This window comes from Schistocerca cancellata, chromosome 9, assembly GCF_023864275.1.
Source record: "Schistocerca cancellata isolate TAMUIC-IGC-003103 chromosome 9, iqSchCanc2.1, whole genome shotgun sequence".
NCBI classification, from domain to species: domain Eukaryota; kingdom Metazoa; phylum Arthropoda; class Insecta; order Orthoptera; family Acrididae; genus Schistocerca; species Schistocerca cancellata.
This window is the reverse complement of record NC_064634.1, coordinates 397057553-397081542: the sequence shown is the minus strand read 5'-3', so window position 1 is coordinate 397081542 and position 23990 is coordinate 397057553. Positions and strand designations below refer to the sequence as shown.

The following is a 23990-nucleotide window of genomic DNA, read 5'->3' as shown; positions in this document are numbered from 1 at the left end:
ACTGCCAACAATTAATGGAGTGCTACGGTTTTGTGTGTGCCGCCTCTTGACATTGGACAGAACAGGTTTCCCTAAAACAATATCGGAAGATCGACAAGGATCCGACGAGCAGAGTAGAAAGAAAAACGACAGTTTTGTTACACTCTTCTACGCTTCCACCTGAAGTCATTAAAAGACTGAAAGCGCATAGCTCTGTTCCACCGAGGCTTTATGGTCTTCCGAAAATTCATAAAGAGGGACTACCATTACGCCCTATTGTCAGTAATATCGGTGCGCCAACCTATGACTTAGCACAACATCTGTCTTCGTTACTGAGGCCTTATGTGGGCAAGTGTCCACATCAGATTCGTAATTCCGCCGATTTTATTAGTAGACTGAAGTCGCTCCAACTCCACAATTCTGACTTATTAGTGAGTTTTGATGTCGTCTCTTTATTTACTAAGGTTCCACTGATGGATTCACTGGCACTCATTAGCAGAAGGTTCAAAGCCGACATAACAGCATTATTTCATCATTGCCTATCCTCAACTTATTTCTTATTCAGTAATGAATATTTTGAACAAGTTGACGGTGTTGCCATGGGCAGTCCTTTGTCCCCTCTGGTAGCAAACCTTTTTATGGAGGACTTTGAGGAGAAGGCACTCGAGTCGGCTGAATTTAAACCGAAAGTCTTCTGGCGTTACGTGGATGACACATTTGTAGTTTGGCCCCATGGAGAAGAAAAACTGGCAGGATTCTTGAAACATCTGAATTCCATTCACAAGAATATTCAGTTTACCATGGAGGTCGAAAAAGATAGATGTCTGCCGTTTCTGGATGTCCTTGTCAATCGTAGAATCGATGGATCTTTGGGGCACTCCGTCTACCGGAAGCCCACACACACAGATCTGTATTTGCAGGCGACAAGCTGCCACCACCCTGCACAAACCATGGGTTTGCTGCGTACTCTGGTGCACCGGGCACATGTGGTATCTGATAAGGACAGCCTTCCTAAAGAATTAGAACATTTGCAATCCGTCTTCAGGGAGAATGGATATTCTACACGCCAAATCCGCACAGCTATAACAAAGAAGAAATGTAAAGAGAAACAAGAAGAAGAAGACAAAGAGGTGGTCAGGTCCAGGGCGTTCCTTCCGTATGTGGGTAACCTCTCCTCTAAAATAGGAAGGATTTTAAAGAAGCATTGTGTTAAAGTGATCTTCCGACCACCTACGAAAATATCGGCTTTGCTTGGCTCTGTGAAGGACGATCTGGGTCTGAGGAAGGCGGGTATTTATAAGATCCCTTGTCAATGTGGCAAATCCTACATTGGCCAAACTACTCGCACAGTACGGGAAAGATGCGTGGAGCATGAGCGCCACACACGTCTACTACAGCCCAACAAATCAGCCATAGCAGAACACTGTATCTCCACGGGACACTCCATGGATTATTGTGGAACAAAAATTTTAGCGACAACTAGATCTTTTTGGGAATCCATTATCAAGGAGTCCGTGGAGATACGATTGGCAGAAGATCTTATTAATCGAGATGGCGGCTTTCAGATGGATAAAGCATGGGATCCTGTAATTTCTTTAATCGCTTCACACAGACATTGTTCTGCATCTATTGCGACGGCTGACGAAAATTGATTTTATACTTTCGACTACCGCGCCTCAGCTGCGCGAAGGCGCTTTACGACAGATAGCGCAAATGTAGGTACACCACTACGCATGCGCAGCCCGCTTGTGCTGCAGAGCGCGCCAAATTAGATAGGGGCCCGCTCCACTGCGCAGGCGCCGCCGCGCCAATTTTCGGTATATATAGAACGACGCGCACCAGTAATCTTCAATCTCGTACTCACCTGAAGATGGCTGCATGTTTGTTAGCCGAAATATCGTGCCAAGATGTCAACGTGATCCGGCTGCAAGCCCGAAATATGATGGACCAAAGTTATTCCCGCTGGCTCAGTTTCAGTGAAAGACTTCACATCAAACTTGGTTAGGGGGTACGGTGTAGCACTTGAGTCCTTCCTGATCCCCGTCCACACTGGACAGGATGCCAAGATCTACCATTGAAGCTCCACTTGCAGTCAAGTGGGTGAGTAATGACAGATCTTCCAACACAATGATTTGCAGCAGCTGCCAGCCAATCTTTTGACAGTAGCCAGCAGCAATTTCCAGCTGCTTAAGGATGTCAGCAAACTCATCATGTATTCGAGAACATCATTCACAGTGAAGCTTCGTTTTGGCTGGTGCAGTGTATTACAGAACAGTGAACATATTAGTATGAATTAAGCCTGCTGTTTATCTTTTATATCTGCTGAGTGGAAAAAAATTACTAATTTCCTAGAAGTTTTGAGGTTAATTGTAGTTATTAGCAAACACGATAGCAGAGTTAATTTATAATAAACATAAATCATATGTACTCCTCTCCAAGGGAAAATATGTTAGTTAAAATGTCTGCTACAGTAACTAAATCATGAATGCCAATTTCCTACAAATTAGATATCCAGTGAACATAGACTCTAAAATGCATGCCTTAAGAGATCTGAGCACTTGTTCATTTCCACTACAGTGAAACACATCTCTTCTGCTGCAAACTCTTTGCTATTTCAGATGACGTACAGAATACAGGAAGCAAACGAGGGCACATTCCTCCAAGCTCTTTGGCCCCAAGATCAGTCTGCCAGAATGCAGTTCTGCCAATTGCTGTTGCAAAGATGTTGAAGAAACTAGACATCATCTCCAATTTTCAATTAATATATTGACAGGAATTGTTGACAATAGACTAATAGGACCTTAGGTACTACCAAATAGGTTGATTAGTGCAAAGTGTTTTCAGTTCCTGTCAGATAATTTGCCTGTTCTGCTAGAGACTGTACCACTTTAACAGCTGTTGGGGATAAGGTTCATGCACACTGGTGCACCAGCCCAGTTTCCTCCTAAATGTATGGGTGTACTTCACACATAATTTAATATGCAATGGATTGCTCAGGAATATCCAGTGTGTTGGCCAGCTTGTTCCCCAATCTTATTCCCTATAATTTTTTGTTTCAGGGACACTTGAAATCTTGGATGTATAATAATCCCGTTAATGGTGTACAAACACTACAGGAATGTGTTAGCAATGCCTGGCAATGCATCTGTGACTGATCTGGAGTTTTTCAGGGAGTGGATGATTCCGTAAGACATCAGACAGAAGTATACCTTACTATCAATGGACACCATGATGAGCACCTTTAGCGATGACTAACAAGCAATCAGATTACATTACAAGTTCTGTTGTTTCAGTCACATAATAATGTCTTCTCATTTGTTTATTGCATTCTGTAGGTCATTTCTAATAGCAGAGAGCTTGCAATAGAAGAGATGTTTTACAGTAGCAAAGCTGAACAAGAGCTCATAGGTCTTAGTGTATGCATTATAGAGCCCATGTTTACTGAACATTTTTTTTTCTTTTGGCCCATACTACCATCTAGCAAAATATGGAATATTTTTAATGCCCTGTGTGTGTGTGTGTGTGTGTGTGTGTGTGTGTGTGTGTGTGTGTGTGTGTGGATGCCCATTTAAATGGCTTGATTTATACATTGTTCCAGCTGCTGCATTTCTTGCCACTGTGGGCAGTATATCAGCACTTATAGGCTTTGGTTCTACTCTTGCTTTGGTCAAAAGGAAAGATCCTGCCAATTTTGATAAAGGACTCGAGGAGACAGGTGTCTCACTAGCCATCAGAGCTCTGGGTAGAGGAACATTATACGCTTTTGCAGGTTGTGGTTGCCTTTTTTATGCAATCTGGAAACTTTCAGGAGCAAATAATGTAAGGATTATAGTTTAAGCTGTAGCATAGTCTCTCTCATAAACATGCTCATGTTGTTGTAGCAGTTATTAATGCTAACATTTAAAACTGTAACTTTTTGCAAGTATTATGTATGCTTAATTAGTTCTTTTAAAACTTTGAGCTTTGCAAATGAGGGCATTTCTTACCATTGATGTAACCTTTCTGTGAATACAAATTTGAGTTTTAAGGTTCCATGTATGCACTGGAAATTAAGTAATTCCTTGTTTTTTTACGTAAATGAACATCTTTTACAGACCATGACTGCCATCAGAGGCAGAGAACAAGTTATTTGGACTGCTTGAAAGTTGCATAAGCACTGTCTAAAATAAGTATAAAATGATTTTTTCGTGTATTCATGTGTCAAAATGGGAATTCAAGATATATCTAGATTCATCAACACCATATTTGAAAATTGTTTTGCCTGTGGTATAGAGAAATGCAAAGGTAACATGAAAAACCAAACTGACAGAATCAGGCAGTGCTCAGTTTTCCACTTTATTTTGTAAAATTCTCAAGATGGTGGTGATGAGTATTTGTATTAGGTGCATCAGGTAAATAGGATTTTGTTGTCTTGGTGCTGTTTGGCACAACTGCCTGATACTGAAAACTAGATTGTGTGCAAAACTTAAGAGGACAAAAGTAACTTTTGCGTGATGTATCACAGCCAAGTAGTGTAGCTTGTAGAAACTTGGACTACACGTAGGAAGAATGCTACGTTACAGTACAGAAGGTAGCTGAAAGAGATGAAACTTTTATTCAAAGATAATAATTACACTGGGCCCACTGTGATTTATTAAAAAAGGTGGGACATGGCTTTTGATAGGGAGTGCGATCATCGTGGTTGACGGTGCACGGTTTGCAATGTGCTCCCATGCTGGCCAGAAGGCTGGTAAGGAGTTCTAGCAGTAGCGTGTTCCATTCTTCCATCAACGTGGTTGACAACTACTGGATAGTCGGTGGTGCTGCAGTACGACTCCCCAACACATTCCACACTGCTCGATGGCATTAAGTCACGGAAGCATGTGGGCCAGTCCATTCACCAAATATGCTCTTGTTCCGAAAGCTCCTCCATCTGCACTGTTGTATGTGTTCACACTTGTCATCCAAAAAAGTGAAGTCAGTATAGAATGCACCCCTGAAAAGACACACGTGGGAAAGAAGTACAATGTCAAAATAACTTTGACTGATGAGTGTACCATGTTACAAGATTTGGAGGTCAGTATGCCCTTTGCAACATTGTGCCTCCCCACACCATAACACTTGGACCACAAAAGCATGTTTGATAGTGCTGAGTGTACCCTCGTATAGTGAGAGGTGAGAACACGCAGTGCACCTAGGAACTTTGTCAAATAGGATTGTTTCGATAGTCTACATTTACAGTGCGTGAAGGCAAAATGTTGCACAGTCATACTAACCTCCAAATCTTTGAACACAGTACACTAACCGGTCAGCCGTGATTGTGACATTTCACTCCATTCCCACATCCAATCTAGTGGCCAGCGTGAGGAGTGTTTACCCCCCCCCCCCCCCCCCCCCCCCAGTTGCCTTCTGTACTACACTGTAGCAGTTCTTTCTATGTACAGCCAAGTTTCATTGAGCTATGTTACTTGGCAGTGACACTTCATGCGAAAATTACTTTTGTCCTTAAGTTTTGCACCTCACTATACTTGCACTGTTAGCAGCATTAAACATACATTACAACAAGCAATGATTACAACTATGCAAGACTTGCTATGGGTATGTTGACTTTGTTGCATGAAATATGAGGAAAGTGTAAAATGACAAATGATTTAAGCACTGTGCAAGAAAGGAAGTACCAGTATTGAAATTCAGTCCTCATGAGATCTGCAACACTTTATTCCTGTTAAACATAACCTAGCATTCACTTAATATTTGATGGAAAGTTAGTTACAAATATATTTTTCAAATAATGATTTGCAATACTAAACAACCAGTATACCTCCTAGTGGTCTGAATGAATGGTAAATGCCTGTTTAACAATGTACACTGACAAGCCAAAACATTACAACCACCTTTGGTACAGCAGCAATTCTATTTGCAATAGATTCAACAAGGTCTTGGTAGGGTTCTTGGAGGTATGTGCCTACTCACAGTTTACGTAATTCCTGTGAACCAGGGACCAGCAGCTTGTGGGTACAAACCTGGCTGCACGCTTCTCAAACCACTGTTGTATGATACTGGCCTCGGTATAGAGACAGTTATACTATTGAAAGATGTCATCGCCTGTAGGAATGGTAAAATCCTATATTTACTAGTTTGCTGCTAATTTATCTTACTCTTGCAACTCACTTGAATGTACACCAATGCTTCTAGCTGAGGGTGTAGCTATATGTGTAGGAAACATGCAGCAGTCCTCAGCAGATAGGAAGCCTAAGTCAGTTGAAAATTCTAACAGAAAGAAGAACGTTCTGCTGCAAGGTAGTTCGTATGGCAAAGGTGTGGGCCAGCAGTTACAGGAAGTATTGGGGAATGAGTACCATGTCACCAGCATTGCGAAGCCTAGTACAGGGTTGGCTCAGATAACTGACAACATAGGGGTTATGTAGGAGTTTCACAAAAGAGGATCAGATAGTGATTGTAGGTAGTGCTGAAAATAGTCTTGATAGGGACAGGGAGTACAATGTAGGTGGTGGTCTGGTAAAGATAGCTACTCAAACTGGTGGCACTAATGTGCACTTCATGAAACTGTTTGTGTCATGATCAGCCTCATCTTAATGCTGCTGTCAGGTGTGTTAACATAGGGCTGGAGAAGGCACTGATGTGGAGTGTATGGCTCACACTGCAGTAGTGCCAGTTGAGTCTATCAATATATCAGGTTTCACTAGGCATGGCTTGCACCTCAATAGATAAGGGAAGGGAGGCTGGCAAAGCTTATAGGTGATAGTGTAGTGGGCAGTGGTGGGATCACTCATGGGAAAATTCCTGTAGCAGTTGGGTTAGAGCTGCACCTTTTTTAGATTGAAGTCAGCTGATAAGTATCGTTGCTTAAAGGAAGTCCCTCTAACAAAGAAATCACCTTCAAAGGAGGCCAGATTTCCAAGTAGTAAAGGAATTAGCATATTTCATCAAAATATAAGAGGTATTAGAGATAAAGTTAGTGAACTGCCTGTAGATGTTGACTCTGTGAAATTATTGGTATGTCGGAGCACCACTTAAATAATTTGGCAATTCAGAGGCTTCATTTACCAGGATACAGATTAGCTGGCTGTTTTTTAAGGCGTCCTTTGTGGAGTGGGGGAGTTGCCATGTATGTAAAAACTAGTATTCTGTTGGAGTCCGTAGACATATCACAGCACTGCACTGAACAGGTATTTGAATGTTGTGCAGGGGCAGTTGAATTTAGTGAATCTAAGCTTCTAATAATTATTGTTTATAGGAAGTGCCAAAAATTAGTTAAATGTGGTGACTTCAGTATTAATTTTGTATGTGATTGTGCAAGAAAAAGAATGTTGGATGATCTGCTAAATTCTTTTTTTTTTTTTTCCAACCAGTTTCAGGGGAACAGCAGCACAGCCACAGGCAATATTTTTTTCATTCTTCATTAATGGATGGTCTTTCAGTTAATAAAATGGCGAATGGCCTTTCAGACCATGATGCACAAATTTTAACACTAAAAGGTTTTTGCATTCAAACAGCTGTTATACATAATTACAAACTATGTAGAAAAGCTAATCCAACAGCAGTAGAGAGCTTTTTAAACCTCATTAAGGAACAAGAATGGCAAGATGTTTATAGTGCCAAAAGCATAGATGACAAATATCATGCTTTCCTTAACACATTTCTCATGCTCTTTGAAAGTTGCTTTCTATTAGAACGTTCTAAACAGGGTACTAGCAGCAAAAGGCATCCTGGGTGGCTGAGTAGTGGGGTAAAGATATCATGTAGAAGAAAGTGGAAATTACATCAAATATTAGAAGTAGTCACAATCAAGCTACAACAGCCATTACAAACAGTAAGGTGCTTAAAAATGTTATTAGGAAGGCAAAGAGAATGTGGTGCACAGATAAAATAACTAAGTCATAGGATAAAGTTAAAGCCATATGGTCAGTCGTGAAGTAAGTGTCTTGTCAGCAGCACAAGGTTGACAATATAAAGTCAGTTTGTAGTAAAAATATTTCTGTTTCTCATACATCAGATACAGTATGTAACAATCACTTTCTGAGAATTGCTGGTGAACTAATAAAAACTTAGTTTCTAGAATCATAGAACTCTTTTGAAAATGTCTTTCCAAAGACTGGTGTCTGAAATACTTCTTTGTGATTTTGACAAGGGAGAGATCTAGCGAATAATTAAATCACTGAAGACTAAGGACTCTCATGGATATGATGGAATACCTAGAAGAATATTAAAGTGCTGTGCTGCACACATTAGCCATATACTTAGCCATTTTTGTAATTTTTTCTTTAAGAATAGTCAGTTTCCTGAATGATTAATTACTCGGTAGTAAAGTCACTTTATAAAAATGAAGAAAGGTATAATGTAGACAATTTTAGACCTATTTCTATGCCATCAGTTATTGAAAATGCTGTGTATGTAAGGATAAGTGATCACTTTATTTCACATAATTTGCTATCAAATGTACAATTCAGTTTTAGAAGTGGTTTAACAACTGAAAATGCTATATTCTCTTTTCTCTGTGAGATACTGGATGGCTTAAATGAAGGTTTTCAATCACTAGGTATCTCTTTTTTAACTAATGCATTTGATTGTATTGATCACAAAATATTGCTCCAAAAGTTAGACCATTATGGAATACAGGGAGTAGCTCACAATTGGTTCACCTCTTACTTTAACAACAACCAGCAAAAGATCAGTATCCACAGTGTTGAGAATGGCTATGATGGGAGTCTGAGTGGGGCACAATCAAATAAGGGGTGCCAGAGGGATCAATGCTAGGGCCCCTCCAGTTCCTTGTTTATATAAATGATATGTGCTCTAATATTACAGGTGATTCTAAAATATTGCTGTTTTCTGATGTCACTAGCTTGGTAGTAAAGGATGTAGTGTGCAACATTGACACAGTTTCAAATAGTGCAGTTCATTATAATAGTTTGTGGCTTGTAGATAATAAATTAATGCTAAATAACAGTAAGACTTGGTTTTTACATTTTCTAACACACAATTCACCAAAACCAGACGTTTTAATTTCACACAATGGGCATATGATTAGTGAAACTGAACAGTTCAAATTTCTTGCTGTTCAGATATGGTAAACTGTCGTGGAAAGCCCTCATTCAATATCTTGTTCAAATAGTTAATGCTGCCATTTTTACTACTCGAACAGTACCTGAAGTAAGTCATCGTTCGGCACAAAAAGTAGACTACTTTGCACATTTGCTTATGACATATGGTATTATATTTTGGGGTATCTATTCAGTTTCTCAAAGGATATTTTTGGCTCAAAAATGGGCAGTTTCGGCAATAAGAGGTTTAAGTTCGTGAACCTCTTGTCGACCCCTGTTCATTAATCTGGGTACTCTAACATTGGCCTCTCAATATACCTAATCTTTACTGTTCTTTACTGTTGTTTCTTGTTAACAATATCTGCGTAGTCCCAAGAATTAGCAGCTTTCATTCAGTTAATACTAGTCAGAAACCCAATCTGCATTTGGATTGTGCTTCCTCGACTCTTGTGCAGAAAGGTGTGCAGTATACTGCTGCATCCATTTTCTATAAGCTACCACAAGAATTCAAAAATCTTAGCACTAATCCACACGCTTTCAAATTGAAACTGAAGAATTTGCTCATGGTTCACTCTTTCTATTCTGTTGAAGAGTTCCTGGAATAAGTAAGCTAATTCTTGTGTTATATTGTCGATTGCATTTACGTAAACTTATGGCTTGTCTCTTTTTGGGTTCATAAACATTTTAATTTATTGGTCATTACTTTTATGTTGTAATTTCATGTACTGACACATTCCATGACCTCAGAGATTTGCTCCTCAATTTAGTCCTACGTAACTAGACATGGAAAATAAAATAAATAAATAAGACCTATATCTCGTTGATTGATGTATCAAAGGATGAATTGGTCTTATGACACGTCAGACTCTAGGTATTGTACATCACATTACTTACTTATTATTAGGCAATGCATTTTAATTTGCCATTTTTAAACTATAACACAAGTCACAATGAAGTTTGAAAAGTTGCAATGTCAGTGAACAACGTTTGTTTTTTAAAATGAGCCAATATTACTGCAGCTCTGAACCAATGGCAGTTAAGCATAGATAATACTTGTCAGTCATAAATGCTTGACACCGAATATTAGTTGGTTGTTGTTCAGATACAATTAACATTGAAGTAATGGTGTGTAATCCACCTCCTAAACTAGTTAAAAGACTTGTGTGTTTAAGATGAGAAAAGAAATATCCTTGGCTTGCACACATCAGTAATGATTCGATCAAAGTAAAATCATAAGCTGTTTTAGGGTTACAGTTTTTAGCAGTTTTAGTGGAAATTGTAAGAATAACAAAAAATGTTGACTAAAGCAAATTAAATAGGTAAATAAGATTTTGTCGGAGATAAGCCTCATGATGGAATGGTATGTTAATATTCAGCGTTCAACATTTTAAATTTTTAGCAATTATATAAACTAGATCTGTAGTATTTACAGTCAAAGTTGTTAATATGATATTTTACACTGAAGTGGTTTAAGTTTAGTGATTTTGTGGCATACATCTTCCCCTTAATAAAGTAACAGCTGATTGGCATTAAATTTGGAGCTATGACATGGTACATGTTTTGACCAGCCATTTGCCTAGATGATGGCATATGCAAATGCAACAATCAACCTGGTGTAACAAGAAAATTGATTCATCTGACCAGTAACATGTTTCCACTGATCTGCAGTCCAATCTTGATAATCCATGGTGACTGTAATCATAATTGACAGTATCATTCTACATCTGTACTCTGCAAACCACTAGGAAGTGAATGGCAGAAGGTACTTCCAACTCAGCCAGTTAGTAGGGTTTTTTCCCATTCTATTCATGTATGGAGTATGGCAAGAATGCCTCTGCATGCATCGTAACTAGTGTAATCTTGTTGGTGATTCCTATCGGAGTGATACATAGGAGGCTGTAGTATATTCCTAGATTCATCACTCAAAAGTTGGATCTAGAAACTTTCTGAGTAAGCTGTTGTAGGATAGCTTGTGACTATCTTCAGTAATCTGCAGAGTTGAGTTCTTTCATCATCTCCATAACAGTCTCCCATGGGTCAAAAAACCTATGACCATTCATGCTGCCCTTCTCTGTATATGTTTGTCTTATTTGGTACAGGTCCCACACACTTAAGCAATATTCTAGAATGGGTCACACGAATGATTTGTTAGCAATCTCCTGTGTACACCGATTACATTTACCCAGTATTCTGTCAAAGAACCACAATCTTCACCTGCTTTACCTACAACTGAGCCTATGTGATAGTCCTATTTCGTATCCATACAAAAGTGTTGCACCCAGGTATATTGTATGAGTTGTCTGTTTCCAATTGCCACTCATTGATATTTTACATTTCTAAACATGTAAAGTAAATTGCTAATCTTTGCACCACTTTGAAATCTTATCATAATTAAAAATTTGTGCAGCTTTTTTCAGATAGCTGCACCATGTGTGAAAAGCCTGAAGTTACTATTAATTTTGTCTGAGAGGTCATTAACATACAGTATGAACACTAAGGGTCCTAACACACTTCCCTGGGGCACAATTGAAGTCTCTTTACATCCATTGATGAATCTCCAGCTGAGATAACATGCTGTGTTCTCCACACCAAGAAATCCTCCACCCTGTAGCAGATGGTGTTTGATAGCCCATATGAACATACATTCCATAATAAGTGTGTGTGTGTGATACAGAGGCAAATGCATTTCCGATGTTAAGAAACACTGCATCTACCTGACTGCCATGATTTCTGACTTTTGAGATACCATGTGAGTAAAACATGATTGATGTGTCTGGAATCAACGGTGGTTGGCATTCATACAGTCCTTCTATCAACAAAGTAGGAAAAGACAGATTGCTGCTTACTGGAAAGATGACTCGATAAATTGCAGACACACTTTTTAAAGACACTTTTTAAACGAAGCTTTCAGCCACAGTCTTTGCTTGTGTAAATGAATGATGTGGGTTTTTCTTTTTGTGATGGAGGCTGGGACAGATTGCTGCTTACTGGAAAGATGACACGATAAATTGCAGACAGACACTTTTTAAAGACACTTTTTAAACGAAGCTTTCAGCCACAGTCTTTGCTTGTGTAAATGAATGATGTGGGTTTTTCTTTTTGTGATGGAGGCTGTGGCCAAAAGCTTTGGGTAAGCGTCTTTTAGTTGTGCGTTTCTGCAACTCAACATGCCATCTTTACAGTAAGCAGCAATCTATCGTTTCCTACATTGTTGATGTTCCTATCTGGAGATTCCATCGTTTGATTAAAGTCATTCTATTTGAGATATCTCATTACGTTTATGCTCTGAATATGTCATAAGATTCTACAAGAAATAGGTGTCAAGGGCATCATGTGGTAGTTTTGTGGATCACATATGCTACTGTTCTTGATCACAGGTGTGACTTGGATTTTTTTTTTCAGCTATTGGGCAAGAGGGATCTACGGTAGATCTTGACTAAACCAATGGCTAATTCAACTGCAAATTGGGTATAGAGTCTAATAAGGATACCATCAGGCCCTGGAGCTTTGTTCAGTTTTAATTATTTCAGATGTTTCCAGTGCCAGTGCAACTAATATCTATTTCACTCATCTTTTCAGTGGTATGAGAATTAAATTGGGGCAATACTTCTGTGTTTCCCTTTTAAAAATGGAGTTAAGCATTTCTGCTTCTGCTTTGTGACTCAGTTTCAGTTCCTGTCTTGTCCATGAGTGTCTAGATACTATCTGTAGTGCTACTAGCAGTGTTTACATACAACCAGAATTTCTTTTGGTTTTGTGTAAGGTCTTTCAATTCGTTTTCCTATGGCAAGTGTTGAAAGACTCATGCATTGCCCTCTTCACAGCCAGATGCGTTTCACTTCATATCTCTCTATCTATAGTGCCATACTCCGTTTTACATGTATTATTCGGTAGTCTCTGTTTCTTTGGAAGTTTATTTACAGTGAGCACATACCATGAAGGGTCCCTCCCAACATGAACTGTGCATGGTCAGCTGTTCTTCTAAACTTGAGCCAAAGCTCCGCTACATGCTCCTGTCCTGGGCTAAAAGTTTCAAGATCCTCATTGAGATATGACATTGCTGTATCTGTGTAGTTCAATTAACAAATAAATGTTGCTGCTTGTTACAGTTGTCCTTTTCATTTTGGTAATCATTGTTGTTACAACTGCCTCGTGGTCACTGATACTAGTTTGAGTGTGGATATCCTCAAATAGGTTAGATTTAATTTTTGCCATTAGATCCAATGCATTTCGGTCATAAGTGCAGTTCAAATATATCTGTTCTAGAGAAGGCATTTAGTAATGTTTCTCAGGACATTTTGTCATGCACACCACTAAAAAAACTTAAAATATTCCGTTACATTGGTAGGTGAGTGGTGCTTGGTAGGAGACTAGTTATAAGTTTATGTCCACCCTTGATACTGTGCATTACCCAAACAAACTGGCATGCTTCTATTTCTTTCTTCATGGAATTGGGTTTTTTGTCTACTGTGATAAACACACCACCTCAATTTCTTATTAACCTATCCTTTCGGTATACACATAGATTTTCCCCATCGAACTTGGGACCTGTAGGTGTTGTCTTATGTGGAGCACCATGTTCAAGAGTGTGTGCTGTGTGGTGCGCTCCAAACGCTTGTGCCTGCATGCGCATTGTACTCTGTCATTGAATCTGCCTTAGATCGCTGCCCATCCTGCCTTTTATAGTGAGCAAGCCTGTGATCTCCAGATTCTGTGATGAGTTGCAGATGTCCAACATCTTGTCTCTTACTTACAGTTTCACCATACTTCAATCATTTCCATAGATGCTTAAAACAGTAGCACATGAACAACCAACCAGATTAGCTGTTTTTTTAGCCGGCCAGGGTGGCCGAGTGGTTGTAGGTGCTACAGTCTGAAAACGCGCGACCGCTACTGTCGCAGGTTCGAATCCTGCCTCGGGCATAGATGTGTGTGATGTCCTTAGGTTACTTAGGTTTAAGTAGTTCTAAGTTCTAGGGGACTGATGACCATAGAAGTTAAGTCCCATAATGCTCAGAGCCATTAGCCGTTTTTAAAAGTCTTGTTTGTAGACACTAACAATAACAATCTGCCCTTTGTCAAAGTCGCATGCCTATGTATTTCCCCATTTGCAGCCTGTATCATGGCTAGCATGGTCCTTCATTTTCTCCACTTCCTTCAGCAAGTCATGTGCCCACAACATCACCGTGCAGCATTCATTCCAGCCATGTGCACTGGTCATAATGTCTACTTGGAGCTGCCAGTGATGGCAGCTGAGTGTGTATGAGGTGTGCTTGCCCGTTTGAATGTTTTCTTTTCTAAGGAAGGCTTTGGCTGATAGCAACATGTGTTACAATCTTTTCATTGTGCCTGTCTGCAACTCAGTGGGTCATCTTTGCAGTGAGTAGCAATCTATCCTATTCTTAATATTGTTGTTATTCCAAACTAGAGTTTCCATTGTTTAATCATAATATTTTGTCTCATCAGATAGTGTGTGTGTGTGTGTGTGTGTGTGTGTGAGAGAGAGAGAGAGAGAGAGAGAGAGAGAGAGAGAGAGAGAGAGAGAGAGAGAGAGACTAACTAAAATAAGTTATTCACACAAGCACAACTAACACACACATGGCCACTTTATCAAAGCACTGAGGCCCAGCTCATACTTAAAGTGAATCACATCGTGTTGGGCAGCTAGTTCAGCAATTGGGATATCCAGGTGTCTCTTAGTCACAGTTGACCATGTAGGAAGTGGCACAGTAGTTGTAGCTTAGATGGTAGATCACAAGGCTGCTTTCACAAGTGGCCCTGCCTTTGATGGGGTAGGAGATGCTTGTGATAGTACTGCAATAGGTACTAGTAGGAGGGTGTATGGGACAGGTCTTGGATGTAGGTCTGTTGCAGTGATTTGAGCCATAAGCAAAGGGTTGGGAGCAGAGTTGGAGTAGGGATGGACAAGGATATTTGGTGGGTGACAGATTACTATTGTGGAAAGGTTGGCGAGGATATTCATCATTTCAGGGCATGATGAGAGATGGTCAAAACCCTCATGGATAATGTGATTCAGTTTCTCCAGTCCTGGGTGGCACTGAATTATGAGAAGAGTGCTCATTTGTGTCCTGACAGAGTGTGTGTGTGTGAGGGGGGGGGGGGATGATAGGTGACTGGAGAGACATGAGATCTGTCTTGGAACAAAGGGAGAGTAATTTCAATCTGTGAAGGTACCAGTGAGAAGCTTGGTGTATTTGGTCACGGACTGCTCATTTCCATAGATGCAACAACCATAGGGGGTTAGGCTCTACGGAAGGGTGTTCTTGGTATGGAATAGGTGGTAGTTTCTAAAATGGAAGTACTGTTGGTTGTTGGTAGGTTTGATGTGAATAGAGGTACTGATGTAATAATTCTTGAGGTGAAGGTCAACAATGAGGAAGGTGGCTTGTTGGACCAGATGAAGCAATTTGGGGGAAAAGGTTTTGAGATTCTGGAGGAATGTGGATGACGTGTCTTCACAAAGAATCATCAATGGATTTGAACCAGTTGAGGGATTTGGCATTCTAGGTGGTTAGGAAGGTGCAATGCAGGTTCATGTTGCTGTATCACTATTTGTTTGTAAGTGATGCCCTCAAAGGAGAAGTAATTGTGAGTGGATATATAGAGGTCATGGTGACCAAGAAGGAGGTTGTGAGTTTGGAGTCAATCAGACATTAGGGAAGGTAGTGTTCAGTAGCAGCAAGGCCGTGGACACTGGAGATTTTAATGCGGAGGGAGGTGGCATCAGCAGTGACAAGCAGGGCTCCAGATGGTAAAGGAACAGCATTGTCTTTTACTTAGGAGGGTAGGCAATGGGTCCACAAGAGCAGTGATTCTTTCTATGGTGGCACAGTAACCAGTCATGATGGAGTGTCCTACCTGGTTGGGTTTACGAACTTTAAGAACCAGCATGTAGCATGTACGAGTGAGGGTAATGGGTAGGGCTGAGGAGAAAGATAGACTCAAGGGAGAGTTTCTGGGATGGTCTTAAGCATTTGAGGAACTGGAGATCCTGCTGGATTTCAGGAGTGGAGTCACTGAGGCAGGATTTGTAACTGGGCATATCTAACAGCTGGCAGAGTCTCTCAGGCATGTAATTCCTGCAGTTCATAACCACAGTGCTCCGTACTCGATGCCTGCTTCTAACCCCTTGCCATGTGGCTCATATCCCTGCAATAGGCATAGAGGGAAGATGTATTCCATAGACTCTCCCACTACCACCTACTCCAGTCCTGTCAAAGGCATCTCCTAACCCATCAGAGGCAGGGCTACCTGTGAAAGCAGCCATGTAATCTACCAAATAAGCTGCCACCATTGTGCCGCTTTTTACGTGGGCAAGACAACTAACAAGTTGCCTACACGTATGAATGGCAACAGCAAAACTGTGGCAAAGAGACAGCTGGATTACCCAGTTGCTAAACATGCCATCCAACACAGTGTTCTTTACTTAAAAGAATAGTTCACAATCTGTGCCATCTGGGTTCTTCCTACAAGTAGCAGCTTTTCTGAATTGCGAAAGTGAGTATTCTCCCTACAATATATCCTTCATTACTGAAACCCCCCGGCTCCAGTACTACACATCTCTATCATCCTGCAATGCACCTGCCTGTTCTTTCCTCTTCTCGCTGCCCCCTCCCCCTCCCCTGCTGTTATTTCAAGCTTCAGCAGCATGAATGTACTGTATTCACTTATTTATTTAACAATGTTTGTGTTAATAGTGATTTCTATATTATTTATTTCTCTTCAATTCATATTTGTACAAAACGAAAGCTTTGTTTTGTAATGGTAGTAGGTTGTGAACTGACAGTTGCAAAAAAATGGTTCAAATGGCTCTGAGCACTATGGGATGTTATGGAAAACTACTGCAGATACACATCTGGGACATGTTTTATTAGATTCACCAGACCAAAACAACAAAATAAATGGAAATCGTGCTTTACTTTAACCTCGTACAGTTTTGCGATGGCTTCATATTAGCAAAGTTGCTAAATTTCAGGCAAAACCTTTTATAACTCCATAGGTAAACATTGTGGACCTATGTTTATATGGTCTTTTTTTCTTTAGTTTTACTTGTAGAATAACACATTAAAATATTTGCATATCTTCGTGAATCACCCTGTATATGATTTTAGTGACACGATCATACATTAACAGACAAAAATTCATTTCATTGTTTTGTATTGCCACCTTGAGCTACAATCATGTGTGAAGGTGTGGTGCATCATCTTGAGAGTGTTCCTGGGTGCTACTTTCACTTGTAATTACAGACCATGCACAACATGATCCCACCGCGTCCCACGTGTTCGTCAGTGTGTGACTAGGCTGAAGATTGTCATGGTCTGAAGAGTTGATGTATCTTGGTGAATATGTTTGATTATGAGAGATATTTTTCTATGCTCATTGTACTGCTGGGAGAGCACATCTCCATGGTATAGAAACAGGAATAATTAAGTGGATAAATATGTGGCTCTACCCTGCATTGTTTAGTACTGTGTACTGTTTAGTATTCCCTCACCAAACTGTGGTGATCTCTGATAGGTTTGCCTCCCCCATGGAATGATGCACAGAAGTGGTCTGGGTATGAGTGCTTGATACTCGCTCTGATGGTGCACTGACACTAAGGCAGAATGTGGTATCATTAAATTGGAACTTTCCACATCATTGAAGGTGGGCAAACAATATTAGATATGTCTGATTAGCAGCATCCTTTTTTGTTGGCCACCTTCCAGTAAACAATACCATTGGTCGTAGCTTACTTTGGTTGCAGCTGTGTTGTAATTTGTGCTATACCTGTCATGTGAGTCTTCAGGATGACGACTTAACCTCCTGCAGACTCATTATATAACTTTCTGAGATTCAGTTAATTGCACACATCAAGACTGCAGTGGCATGTCTCAGTGTGTACTAAACCAGTATGATACTTGAAACAACAGCTCACACTTTTGGGCAGGCAAATACAGATTTTATATGCTGGGTTCTCTTATTCAGTACTGGGTCCCTACTCCTTTCACAGCATGTTGGCTGTATTGCCTTCTGTAAATATGATGTTTCTATGTTATGTCTGTTCATTTTCCAACTGTGTATCTTGAATTTTATGTGGTTTTTATTATTCTGAGTCAAAACAATACTGTAAAATTGATTACTGATATAGTATTCTAGCAATAGTTCTAGGTGATAACTTTGTGGTGTAAGTATTCTTTTTGTTACATTAGAATTGTATCTAAAATATGGAACCTAACTCTGTTCAACAGAGAGCAGACTGTTACATATTACTGTCAGTAGGCTGTTGAACTGATGAAACCAGTGAAAGATGCAAATAGCCAATGTCTATAATGTAAAATACATTGCTAAATACAACATTAAGTAAAACTGTATGTTCTAGCTTCAAGAATTCAGAGAGAAAATGGGGTCTGCTTTACCAAGAATACCAAAGAACGACCCTCCACAAAGCAGGACAGAATTTGATGGACTGACAGATCTACTGAAGTACATTTCAGAAGAATATGGGAAGAAGTAATTCTCTTGAGCTATAGTTGAGTTTCATAATGTTAAATGACACAAAAAAATTCTGAAAAAGATAATTTCTGTTAACTTCTGTTTTACCTACAATATTTTCCAAACATCAAGTAGTTTGTCACTACAAATATAATTATGCTCGAGTGCATACTACCTCCACTGTCACGTGGATACCCATTTATCATTTTCTTACAAATAGAAAATAACTCAATCTTGTATAATTTAAAACCTGTGAAATAAATTTAAGTAAATTTTGTAATCTGTAAACCACACCCTGGAACAGAAGATGCAAGATACATGAAAGAATTGTCTCTCCTGGTGCAGGGATGGAAGTTATTTTTCCTTTATATGTGTTTCTTCTTTCCTCGTTTTTAATGGGAAACGGCAGTCTTTAAAACTTCGAATGCTAGAGGTCCAGTGGTAATTTTTTTCTTTTTCTTTTTAATTTATGAGTCTGTCTGCCCTGCTCCAATTCATTCCTACAGCTTATAAATTGATGCTCCTGTATTTTTGACACAAAATATTTTAGGTTATTAATAAAACTAGCATACCGAAGTAAATATTATTTTAGAATTCTGAAGGAACAATTTAGTGGGAACAAACCATATGAGGATCTTGCCATAAGAATTAGTATTGTTAAAACGGACAACTGTAAGTTGCATAAAAGTGTGTTCATATCCAAGATAGCAAAGTGACAGGGAGTTCATCCATTCAGCAGGCAGCAATGAGAAAAATTCTTCCCTAGTTGCCTGTGCAGTACGTGTGTAATTCAGTGAAAAGCTAGAAAGTGGTTCAACAGCTGATCTTTAAAAGACTATCCATTCTCTGGACTTGGTGGAATAACTGTGACACAAAGAGACTATGCTACTACTTGAAAATGTATTTTGAAGCCCCATCTGTAAGACTTGTAAAATCAAGAATGCTCTTAAGTGTTGGACTGATTGCTGCATGAAGAATCTAAGGTATGTACCTTTTGGCTGACAGTGCATTTGCTGACAGATCAGCAGAAATCTATGTGAGTGGGCTGGTGTTAATTTATTCTCAAAAAGAAAACAAGTTACACTGTTATTGCTAATATTTATCTGGCACCAAATTCTGTCAGATTGAGGTTGCCTTTTCTGTTTTGCTGGTGCAAGCTGCAACCCTCTGCCACTAGAGGGCTCCGAACTGTAGTATGTAATCTGGCAATGTGTAACATAACTATTTTGCTGCATAAGAAACAGCATGTTGTAATCAAAAGCACTTATTTAGGGAGTTTGTATGCACATGGAGAACCCTGTCCTTCAGCATTACAATGTCAGACTGCTCATTAATGCTGTGACATCTGCAACAATCCGATGCCATGGTTCACTGTCATTGATTATCCTCCATACAGTCTCAACTAGGCCTTACCCATTTTTTATCTGTTTCCAAAACATAAAGAATACCTTCAAGGACTTCACTTTGAATGTGATGAAGCATTGCAAGCAGAGGTGAGGTTGTGGCTCTGTCAACAAATCAATCCTTGTACAGTGATGGTATCAACAAACTGGTCTCTTGTTGGGAGAAATATGTTAGTCGCCTGGGTGAATGTCGAGAAATAAATATGTAGGCATGAAGAATAAAGTTTTATGATGTTAATAAAATTTGTTTTGTTTAAAAAGCTTTAAGTTTTCATAAAACAAAAATTCGTTGGCGTTACTTGTCAGCACATCCTTGTACAAGACATACTTTCATATTGGTTATAACTTCTAATTTTGAACATAAAGTCTCATATATTCAGCGGCTCCCCTTGAAAGTAATACCAACCAAGTTTTATTCTGCTTCCACGTGAAGAGATCCACAATATCACAGACGAAATATAGAACAGTACAAAGTCTCATAACTATAGAACACATCAGTATAGTGTCTCGTTGGTGACAATATAGTAAGTGCTGGGCCTGTTTCATGATAAAACATCTATGGTGTGAACTGTGAAGAAAATTGGAAAAACCAATTGTTTAAGCTCTCTATTGTTATGGCCCCTCCCTATCATCTCCAGTTTAATGGAGAGGTGGAGTAGCTGATCCTTACATTCAAAACCCAGATGAAAAAATATATCACTCAATCTTCTCCCGAGGAAGTCCTTCATATGTTCTTGAGTTCATACACGTTCACTCCAGTTGGGAACCAGAGCCCACCGGAGCTGCTGTACAGCTCCAGCCCTATACATTTTTTAAATCTGCTCCGGCTGATGTGATGTGACCTGTTTGCACCTGCCTCACAGCGATTCCATCCAGGCTCCACCATCTGGGTCCATGGATTTGGCCAGCACCCTAAGCATGCACCAGCAGTCATCCATTGCTTCTGAAGCTGTCGCCTCTGCATTGTGCACACCTCCACTGACTTGGTGTTGAGACACAATGACCAACTCTGTCCATGCACGGCTGACCTTGTACTGGACAGACCTCCGCCCCTTGTGGTGCAGTGCACGCCTGTTTTATCATAAAACAACTGTGGCGTGAACAGTCAAAAAATTACAGGAAATATCTACAATATTATATCAATATATTATGCCACACAGTATAAAACAGCCCAAAATCAACATGAAATTGATATTTTGTAATTCCACATGAAATATAATGAGAATAGCCACGAGATACATTCACACCAGATGTTATGTACACATCACGACAACATAGACTTACTTGAAAATGGAAATCTTCCAAACAGCTGTCAGTCAATAAATGTTTTAAGGAGTGACACTGGAACCCTAATTACAATGATTTGTCCAAATTACATTTAGAACCAGCAGCCTGTAGCACCATCAGAAGGCATGGAGGTTCCGCAAACATTCGGCTGTTGAGTGAGCTGAAATCACATTATCATCTAAGTAGTTAAAGCACGCCAGCATGGAGACCACGAGCTGCCCCAGAAATTGTTGGAAAAATGGCAGGGGCACTAGCCGCATTGAATGGCGGGTGCTGTTACTTATATAACTTGAACAAAGTATTCACTACAGGGACACATTTGGAATCATCATCCAGAGACAGTCGTAAGTAGACTTCTTACAAATCTTCTTTGGAAAAATATTGGCCCCCTGAAATCTGTGCTGAAAGTTTGTCCGGACAGGGTAAGGGATAGGTATCGATAATGAATTGTGAAGTTACAGACACTTTTAACTTGCCACAGGGCTGAAGGGTACCAATAGTTCCTTTGACAAGTACCAGTAAAGTAGACCATTCACTATAGGAGACAGGCGTGACAACACTCAGTGTTGGAAGTCGGCCATGGAGGCACTTGTTTCGCATGCTGTGTGATTATGCACATTCACACTATGGGAACAGGATGAAGAAAACAGAGGTACTAAGCAAGATATAGAAATGGGAATTAGAGAAAGTGCTTCTGGAGCTCTGGGAAAAGAAAGTATTGGGCTGTGACAGAATACCATCTGAAGCACTGCAAGTCTGTAATTCGAAAGTCAGTAGCCTGATTTATTGAGGTAGTAAACATAATTTGACACAGAAATTTGGCCTCAAGGTGTCTTCAGAATCATCTAGTATCTTTACAAAAAAAAGTGCAACACAAGACAAATACAAAGACAATTGGTTTTGCCAGTCCTGTTACAAAGGCCGTAACGAGGGTCATACTTAGGAGAATTTAAAAGAAAATACTGTGAAGACCAATTTGGGTTCAGAAAGGGTAAAGAAACAAGAGATGCTATAGGTTGTCTTAAAGAGGACTGGAGAAAGAATGATAGACTGGGAGAAGAGTTTTAGTAGAGTCGACGGTGGTATACTGCTGAGAATTGAAAATGTGTTGGTGTAGACTGTAAATATAGGTCAAAAGTGATAAGAATAAGAAAGAAGGAAGCTGCACATAACATATTCTTAGGTGGAAAAAAGATAGGACAAGTAAAATTCTTTCTGCACCTTGGAAGTTTACTGACATGTAGCATAAGCTGTACAGAAGAAATAAGGATGATGATTTCTAAAGGAAAGAGAGCATTTGAAAGCATCTAGAGTTTGAACGGAGCTGGGAAAAGATTTGCTAAATGTGTGTGGAGTGTAGTGTTAGAAAGCAGTGAATTGTCGATGGATCAAAAAAAATATTTAGAAAGTTTTGAAATGTGGTTATGAAGAAGAATGTTTAAGGTGAACTGGACTGACAGATTTAAAAATGAAGTAGTAAGGAAGAAAATAAGATTATTGGAAGGATAAAAAGGAAGAAAATAAGATTATTGGAAGGATAAAAAAGAGGAAAGAATCTTGGCTGGGACATGTGCTGGGTAAGAGTTGTTCGCAACAGAGAATTATAGAGGGAAGGTGGAAGGAATGAGAGAATTGGAATGATAGATGACATTAGGGAGGATGAACAAACAGATGAGGGAAGATGCTTGGAACAGGACAGGACATAAGACAGATACACCACTAAAGAATGAATTAATTTTATGTTATGCATACGTTTGTAAATCTCCATGGGACACTAGTAATGCTTCAATCATTCTAATATTAAACAGTAAGCAGTGCTGTCCAAGAAAAGCAAATATATAAGTTCAGGTAATCAAGAGGCATTGTTGGGTAAACACTTCAAGGTGTTCCACTACATGCTGTGATCAAGATTTTATTAAATTTTTGTGAGAATAAATTTTAATGTAATTGGAAAAAGAGTATGAAAATGACTTTCTCCAAACTTCGTAGGATTTTAGTGTAGTTGCTAGCAAAGTTCCAATGATTAATTAACAGGAGAATATATCCTGACATGTTCAAGGATGAGGCAGAAGGGATTATTTTTTCCTAAAATAATCAATATCAGGATGTGCATGAATTTTCAATGACCAGACCATCAATAACTCTAGTAACTTACCTCAGCCAGAATTCACTAGGGCCTGCCTCAAGAACTTCACTGCCATAATCTCTGCAGCATTTGTATAACAGGAGCGCATACACTAGTGTCACACTGCACAGACTGACCAGTGGAAATGTAGCCTTCAGCACATGCGACTGACACCATAGGCATATTTCCACATAGCAAACAACACAATACAAACTGAACATCAGTATTAAGATTTTAGATTTCCTAAATTTATTATATTGACGAAGGTCTTTGAAAAAACCACAGCCTATTCTCTTCTGCATCCAAGCATGTACACCATCATAAATGGCATTGTCAATGGGACATTAGATCCTAATCTTTCTTTCTTCATTTAACAAATGTTTTGATATCAAAACAATTGTTTGGCTTGTTCAATCGTAATGTACCATTGAGGGGCTGGAGTACAAGTGCTTGCTGAAGCAAACTGAGTAAATGACAGCCAAAGTTAAATGGCTATTTATAAATTACATGAATTGCTACTGAAATGTCAGATATTTTTTTCTAATCGTCAGTTAGTCCATGTATGGCTGTAGATATGGTTCAAGATTGTAAGGCTTCTGCATTATTTTTATAGTATATTATAAATACTTATACTCTTTACACCTTAAAACTTTTTAG

The 23990-nt window shown here is 39.4% G+C and overlaps 1 protein-coding gene across 1 annotated transcript in view; it reads left to right on the top strand.

The window, feature by feature from the left end:
• LOC126101570 (transmembrane protein 242) overlaps positions 1-18798 on the top strand; it is an 83171-nt gene extending 64373 nt beyond the window's left edge. The window contains exons 2-3 of the mRNA XM_049912219.1: positions 3578-3798; positions 18406-18798. Of these exons, the coding sequence (XP_049768176.1) occupies positions 3578-3798; positions 18406-18540 (356 nt within the window). The 3' untranslated portion in view covers positions 18541-18798. The remainder of the gene's footprint in view (positions 1-3577; positions 3799-18405) is intronic.
• The last annotated feature ends 5192 nt before the right edge of the window (positions 18799-23990 follow it).